The sequence below is a fragment of the Paroedura picta genome, chromosome 16 (assembly GCF_049243985.1).
Source record: "Paroedura picta isolate Pp20150507F chromosome 16, Ppicta_v3.0, whole genome shotgun sequence".
Taxonomy (NCBI): domain Eukaryota; kingdom Metazoa; phylum Chordata; class Lepidosauria; order Squamata; family Gekkonidae; genus Paroedura; species Paroedura picta.
Genome location: NC_135384.1, coordinates 9,230,784 through 9,238,633, shown reverse-complemented (window position 1 = coordinate 9,238,633; position 7,850 = coordinate 9,230,784). Strand labels below are relative to the sequence as shown.

General features: G+C 51.8%; 1 protein-coding gene across 1 annotated transcript; it reads right to left on the bottom strand.

Moving 5' to 3' along the window:
• Positions 1 to 898: 898 nt before the first annotated feature.
• NFATC2IP (nuclear factor of activated T cells 2 interacting protein) lies at positions 899 to 7,655 on the bottom strand. The gene is given in 9 exon segments (XM_077315875.1): positions 899 to 3,157; positions 3,865 to 3,906; positions 3,908 to 3,972; positions 4,173 to 4,317; positions 5,034 to 5,223; positions 5,566 to 5,637; positions 5,727 to 5,875; positions 7,288 to 7,407; positions 7,522 to 7,655. Coding segments are annotated over 9 exon segments (954 nt in total). The 5' UTR covers positions 7,534 to 7,655; the 3' UTR covers positions 899 to 2,998.
• Positions 7,656 to 7,850: the final 195 nt, after the last annotated feature.

Genomic DNA, 7,850 nt, shown 5'->3' with positions numbered 1-7,850 from the left:
TCGAACTCGCTTGGCCTTTTAGCGGTTCCACATATACAGTTGCCACCTCTGGGTTGGGAAATACCTGGAGACTTTGGGGGTGGAGCCGGGAGTGGGCGGGGAGGAGCCTCAGTGTTGCACAATACTACAGAACCCACCCGCCAAAGTTGCCATTTTCTCCAGGAGAACTGACGTCGGTCGCCTGGAGGTGAACTTTAAAACTGGGAGATCCCCAGGTCCCGCCTGGAGGATGGCATCCCTGTGATGGTGACATTTGTGGCGGGATTTGGGGTGGGGAGGGATCTCAGTGGGGTACAACGCTAAGGAATCCACCCTTCAAAGAAGCCATTTTCTCCAGGGAAGCGTATCTGTTGCCTGGAGGTGAGCTGTAATTCCAGATCCCCAGGTCCTGCCTGGAGGATGGCATCCCTGTGGCTACGCCTGGTGGGACCTGGGGATGTCCCCAGAATTACAGCTCATCTCTAGACTACAAAGATCAGCTTCCCCAGGGGAAATGGATGCTTTGGAAGGTGGATTCTCTAGCATTGTACCCACCTCCCCCAGACTCCATCCCCAAATCTCTAGGGGTTCCGCAACCTGGACAGCCCTACCTCCCATTCCATTCTGGTGGCTAGGGAAGACACGGCAACCCTAGCAGACATGCATACAAGTGCACCCTACAAAGCAGCCAAGATCTCGCACAAGAACTTGGAATCCATACACAAGGAAGACTCTTCTTTCAGGCACTTTGGAAACTGCCCCTTTCTTATGCATGTTGACAACAGCTCTCCTGGGCTATCAAGAGGAGACATCTATCCCTCTGTTGAAAAGGGAGGTGGGATGACCATCTAAAAGGCTACGGTGGGGATCATTGAGATCCGGACAGAAGAAACGTGTAACAGAAGGAAATTATACAAGATGATGTGAAAAGGCTGGCTGACTCCAACTCCCATTGTTGCAGAGAGCTGACACCAGTCGGTATACCTTTAATGGCATTAAAAGAACAATGGAACTTACAGCAGAAAATTTTACAATTGAGGGAAGTACAATGAGTTGACACACAAGAAAAGCCATAAAATATTTTCACATGGGTCATTTTTCCAACTGAAGCAGGTACAAAAGAGTTGACATACAAGAGAAACCAGAAAACATTTTCATATGGGAAGCCTGAATGCCTTGGGCTTTTAGGCGAAGGCTTACCATTGACTGGAAAGCAAAGCTGTTCTCTGAAGAATATGGCTGTTGAAGAAAGCATCCTAAGAGCTCACAGCTGCCCTCACACCCTGTGCTGCACAACCTGGATCCTGCAGGAAGCCTCTACTGTGCAAGCAAGCGTTCCCAGTAGCACTTTCCCACCCAATACATCCCTCCTCAGCCCAAAATGCTGTTCTTGGGAAACTGGGGACACTGGGAGAAAGTGTGTCTTCCATTAATGGAAACTAAATACAAGATCCAAGCCATGGTTCGCAACTTGACTTATTAACCCAAGCCAGCTACTTTAAGGGGGGGGGGGGGGGAAATCCTTGTATGCAGTCACTTGGGATCCACCTTAAGATGCAGACAATCCAGGAAGTTAATCCCACTGAATTCAATCGGACTTCTACCTAGGTAAATTGTACACAAGACTGCCTGTCTCAGCTGGGCAGAGACTGAAACTGTGGATTGAAACACAGCAGCTTTTCTGGTTATACAAAAAGAGAGAGTCTCTAACCTACAAAAAGCCTAGGTCACAGAAAATGGGACCTGGGTGGGGAAAAGCCGGGTGGGAAAGGGGACCATAATAAAGAGTGGAACTGGGTAAGATTTAGAGAAAAAGCTGGCTGGATTCAACCCTAAGACTTCATGACTGGGGGTGTGATTTCTATACTATCCCTGTCCTTAAAGGAGGAGTAACAATCTCCCCAGGGGGGGATAATAAAGACAGAAGAAAGGGGCTTAAAAGATGACCGATGGTGGAAGATGCTACCAAGTCACATCCGACTTATGGGAACCCTGCACAGATTTCAAAGCTAAAAACAAAACAGGTAGCTAGACGTCACCTTGCCTCTGCTTAGCAACCCTGAACTTCCTTGCTGGTCATCCATCCAAGTATTTACCTGGATCCTCTCTGCTTAGCTCCCAAGATCTGAAAAGATCAGGACAGCTTAGACTAGCAGCAATAAATATTTTTTCCCCTTTTTATTTTCCCCTTCTGTCCTTATGACATCCTCTAATTTGTTTAAAGAAATGCATTTTTCCCTAGTTATCATTTATATATTACAAAAGTTTCATTTTTTTAAAGACAAGGCAGCCGAGACCACACGGACTACAGTAAAGATCAACTCCTTACGGCTGTAGGGCTCTACAACCGTGCTTGAGTGTTCCTGAAAAAGTGCTGTTGGTTTGACAACCTCCATATACGCTCCCACAAACAGTAACTCTCAGCCTGTTTCCTACCAGTAGGGAGGAGATCTGCAAGAGGCCAGACAGCCACAAGGTACAGCAACTATGTCTTGTGAATTCTGGAGTTGCAGTGCAAATCGCAGCTTGCGCACCCCGGCTGCAAACCTTGCTTTGAGTCCCTGATCAGCAAATTTTAGTTTGACAGGGAGCGTGATGAAATGGTTTCTTGAACCAGGATTTATCAGGAATCTAGAATGCAGGTGCGTTCCGTGCCAGACTTCCGTTTCTTTCCACTCCCCTCCGAGCTGTGATATTAGCTCAATTTAAACCGTTCTGCATTAGGTGCTGTTTTCAAACATTTGGGAGATGGTAAGGAAGGGAGAGAAGATCCCAGGCTTTTGCTTCTTGTCGCACAGAAAGGATAGAAAATGCAGGCAATTCCCTCCCACGCCAAAGGGTACCTACGTGACGCGTCTTTTCTTCATCCCTCTACCCCCCCCCCCACCAAAATAAAATTGCAAAAGTTAAAATGGGGATGGGTAAGAGGTAGGATGGATTTCAGTCTGTCAGAGCTGGGATGCCAGTGGAGATCTCCAAAGAGACATGGCCACTTTGGCCAGGGGAGAAGCCAGCGTCTCTAGCTCCAGACTTCGATGACGTCGCCACGCTCCATCCCCACATCTTCTGGGGTCCAGCTTTCAGCCAAACGCTGCCCATCATAGTAGAAGGTCAGTTTGCGCCTCCCGAGACCTTGGGCCTGACGGTAGCGATTCATCAGTGTTTGCAACGGCTCATTCTGCCAAGAAACAAGACAGAGAGAAAGCACTGCAGCATTCGCTCCCCCACAAGAGGAATGAATACCCCCAGTTGGATGGACCACCTTCTTCTGCAGGAACCCACCCATTTCACTGAAATCTGCATCGGAGGCCTTTCTCTTGGTCCTGTCCGCAGTGGAGGGGCAGCAGGAAGGACTGAGGAAAAAGTCCTTCTCAGGTTCCCCTCTGCATCTCCAGAAGCTGCTTTTCCCACTCTTCTTTCAGACGAGTATCAAATCGTGACAATCTGGGTGGGGGCCCTCGAGAGGCCCCAGAATGAGAGAAATCATCTGGGAATTCTTCCTCCCCCAACCCCATGCTCTCCATTTCCAGGATTCTACAAACTATCAGGGCCTTCAGCGGGCCTTCCCTTTAATTGACAGCTGTGGTCGTCACCTGGTGCTTCCTGAAGCATATTCAAGTCCTCAACAGGAGGCTTTTGGAGAGGGGAGGGGGTATCCTTCCCTCCCCATTTTCCTGCATACCAGCGGACATGCCCAACCACGAGTGAGTCTGCTTGTGTTTTGTTCTACTGCCTTTGCTGAGATTAGACTGACAATTTTATCCTTTTGGGATAAAAGGTTTAATAATGCCTTGCTATCCTTTCAACCTCCACCACCCCAACCAAACTGGATTCTCTTTATTATTACTACAATATTACTCCCCCCACCCTGGTTAATGCCCTTACCCTGTGGACCACGATGTCCATGTGAGAGCTCTTGTCCTTCCCCCTGCACGTGGAGCTGCAAGCTCCCCTCCTCGCCATCCTCTTTGCCGGTCATCTCCACGACACAGTCTGGAGGGGAAGACATGTCCGTCAGGAAGTGTGAGAAGTCTAGGCGCAAGGAAGGCGATTGGGCGGAGGCGAACACGGCCGAGGAGCAAGAAAGCTTTGGGGACGGCAACGAGAGAACCAGCCACCCCAGCAGACAAGATCAGGAGGCGAGACCGGCTTAAGAGGCAGGAAATGGCAGGATGCCCTGCCTGCCAGCTTACCGATGATATCGGCCACCCCCAGGCCCAGCCCGCGGGGAGTGGCATCAGCTGAGAGTTCACGGTCCTGGAACAGGAGGAGTATTCTGCTCGGGTGGACCTTCAGCGTCCGGCCCATATGTTCCACCACCCGCTGAAGGCGGTCCGTCTGGGAAAGCAAGAAGAGTGTCGGAGAGGGCAGAGCGCCGAGGAACGACCCTAGCCAGCCGAGACGATCCACACCGGTATGTCTCCCCAAATCAGTTTTCCTACAGGTTTGCACAAATGCTCACAATTTTGCGGAAGCTGTCGAGCACGGCAGCAAGCCTGCGCCAGCGGCTTCTCTGATGGGAGGGAGGGGCTGTAGCCCATGTTCCCTCTAATTTTATTTCCCTGTGGTCTGCATCCTCAGAGGAGTGTAACCCCTGAGGATGTCCAATGAGAAATTGAGAAACCGGCTTCAGATCCCCACCCACGCAATGAAGCTCACTGGGCAGCCTTGGATCTTTCACTTTCTCTCAACCTGGCCTACCTTGCAGGGTTGCTGTGATGACATGAAGGAAGAAAGGCAAATACTTCCCTTCCCTTCCTTGGAGGCAAGATAGGCTTAAAGATGTTCTAGGCCAGGGGTAGTCAAACTGCGGCCCTCCAGATGTCCATGGACTACAATTCCCAGGAGCCCCCTGCCAGCAAATGCTGGCAGGGGGCTCCTGGGAATTGTAGTCCATGGACATCTGGAGGGCCGCAGTTTGACTACCCCTGTTCTAGGCAGAGAGAACTGCGTTTTCCCAAAGGCCCAGAGGGGCGGTGAGAAGAAGGGAGAAGCCATGGGAGAGAGGCCCTGAAGGCGAGTGTGTGTCAGAGAATCACAGAAGGAGGTCTCACCGTCTGAACAGAAACTCTGTAGAGGTCAGCCCGGCACCTGATCTTCAGGACTAGTTCCTGGGACTCTGAGGGTTCAGGCGAGTCGATCAGAATCACATCGTCCTCCTCAGAAGCCGAACCCTCATCCTGCAAGCTCCTCTTGACAGCTGAGAGGGTGGAATTCAGATTCCTGAGCCTTTGGTCAAGAATCCTGATGGGGAAGAAACCAGAGTGAGAAACTCGTCATCGGAAATGGAGACGATCAACCCTTCCTAGGATGAAAATAACTCTTGCATGGAGTGCTGGGAGGTCAGAATTCAACCCCCATCTCTAAATCACTCTTTACCCAAGCTCCACTAGTTTTGAAAATCCGAGGCGGCCTACCCAGCAAGACTGTTGTGGGGTCACAGGCCACACACAATTAAGATGGTCTGGAGCTAAGGTAGACCCCCCACTGACTTTCCTGACAATCTTGGGGTTCCCCCCTCTTTCCTCCCTCTTCCCAGCAGTCCGTATAACCTCTCTCCCCTTCCAAGGATCCTCAGTTTCTTACTGGGCTTCGTGGCATCGTCTCCGTGGCCGTGGGGCGGGAGGAGGGGATGGTGACAGTGGGGAAAGAGAACTCCTGTTGAAGGGAATACAGAGATGGGTGTTAATCGGGGTCGCAGGGAAGCGGGCCAGAGAAGCGGGAAAGAGAAAGACAAGGAACCCGACCTTTTTTCTTCCTCCGCGGGAGACACTGTCACCATCTCCACTTTGTCCTCCTCTTCCTCATCCGATGCGCCCTGGAGCACGGAGGACACAAGCGGGTCTTGAATCGGCAGCTTCAGAGATTCAGGGAAGAGCTGGAGGCTGCTCTGAACCTGTGAGGGGCAGTGCCAAAGGGGGAGACTCAGGGAAGCAAGATTCCTGCAAAGACTGCGAGCAAGATGAGAGATCCGGCCAGTACAAAAGGCAGGGAGCAATGGAGCAATTCTTTCATGCTGGGGCTGGAGAACTAAGGCTCCTGGGTTTTCTCTTCAGATCACAGTAATCAGTGTTCTGGGTCAAAACGGCAAAAAGCAGCATAGGGGAAAGGACAAGTTGTTTTCAGGGTGCCACAATAAGAGATGGGAGTGTTTGAATACTTATAGACCTGCTCCTCTTCTTATAGCTTAAGGCACGGGTAGTCAAACTGCGGCCCTCCAGATGTCCATGGACTACAATTCCCAGGAGCCCCTGCCAGCGAATGCTGGCAGGGGCTCCTGGGAATTGTAGTCCATGGACATCTGGAGGGCCGCAGTTTGACTACCCCTGGCTTAAGGCTTCATCTGACAAAGGCTCCAGTTCGTGAAAGTTTACATCCTACAAAGGTTACAGCCCTATGGACTTGGGTTGCCAGCTGCCAGGTGGGGGGGAAATTCAAACAAAGATGGAAACCTCCCACGAGGAAGAAACCGAAAAAAGAATCGACTTTTGGGCGAAGAATAAAATCTTTTTATTCAAAAATGTGAGCCCATGTCATCTTTCATGTAGATTCGCCACTCAACGTTCAATGCAACAAACAAAAAAATAAACCGAATACACAAGAACGAGGTCCTGGGTTTGAGCCCCATTTTCAAATGTACGAAAGATAACACGGACTCATATTTTTGAATTAAAAGATCAGCCAAAAGTCGGTTTCAGCCTCCAGGTGGGGCCTCAATATTTCCTGTTCTTCACATCACAGAGAACAGTTTCCCTGCAGAAAACGACAGCTCAGGAGGGCGCTCTCTAACACACCATATCTCAGCTGAACTTCCTCCTCTCCCTAAACTACACCCAGTCCAGCCTCCACCAGCCGATCTCCAGGAACTTCCCTCCCTGGAACCGGCAACCAAACAGGAATCAACTGAATACAAAAGGGGACTCGCTTCTAACCAAACACGCACGGGGCGTATAGTGTTATAAAAAGCGCCACCACTTGAAGAGCACAGTAAGATTCTGGAGGTGGTGTTTTTAAATGTCAGCTGCAACAGCAGAGGAAGAAGAAAAGGGAGAGGGGAAGCACTGGGTTTTTTGAACCCCACATTTCAGTGCCCAAGGAAACCCCAACACACCCACAACAGACTCTGAGGATGCAGGTGGCGGCCGAGAGAGCTCTGGGAGAACTGCTCTGGGAGAACTGCTCTAAGAGAACCGTCCCCGGGCCAAAGTCCCCCAGCTGGCTGCACGCGGAGGAGCAGTGGGGAATCCATCCGGGTCCTCCAGGTGAGAGCCCACCCCTCCCTCTGGGAACGAAGAGGGTTCCACGCACCTTGCTGGAGTAGACCGGCACGGCGGGGACTGCAGCGTCCGGGCAGAGGCGGCGGCGCTTGGGGAGGGGCTTCTTGGGGGGTCCCTCGGGCTCCGAGTCGCTGCTGGAGCAGGAATCCCACTGGGGGGGGGGCGAAGAGGAGGGGAGTGAACGAGGGAGCCCCCAGCCCCACTGCCCGCCTCCGTCTCCCCCGTCCCATCCCATCCCGTCCCGTTCCATCCCGTCCCTATTTACCACCTCCGCCATGGCAGCGCGCGCTCCTCCTAATTGGCCCCGACGCTCCCTTTAATCCGCCCACCCCGCCTTCTGATTGGGCCCTTCCCCGCTCCCGGGCCAAAGGACAAGTCGCCCCTGAGGAGCCTCCCAAGAAGGGCTCCGGGCGGGGCGCGCAAGGCATCCCGGGGAGTGTAGTTTTTTTTTTTCTCGGTCTTCCAAATCCACCGCCTGCCCGGATTGAAACCTGCCCCATTCCGCGCTCCTTAGATAATGCACTTTTAGCGCGCTTTGGGATTAATTTTTTTTCCCCGTTTCGCTCGGGAAAAACCCAGTTGCAAAAGCATTAG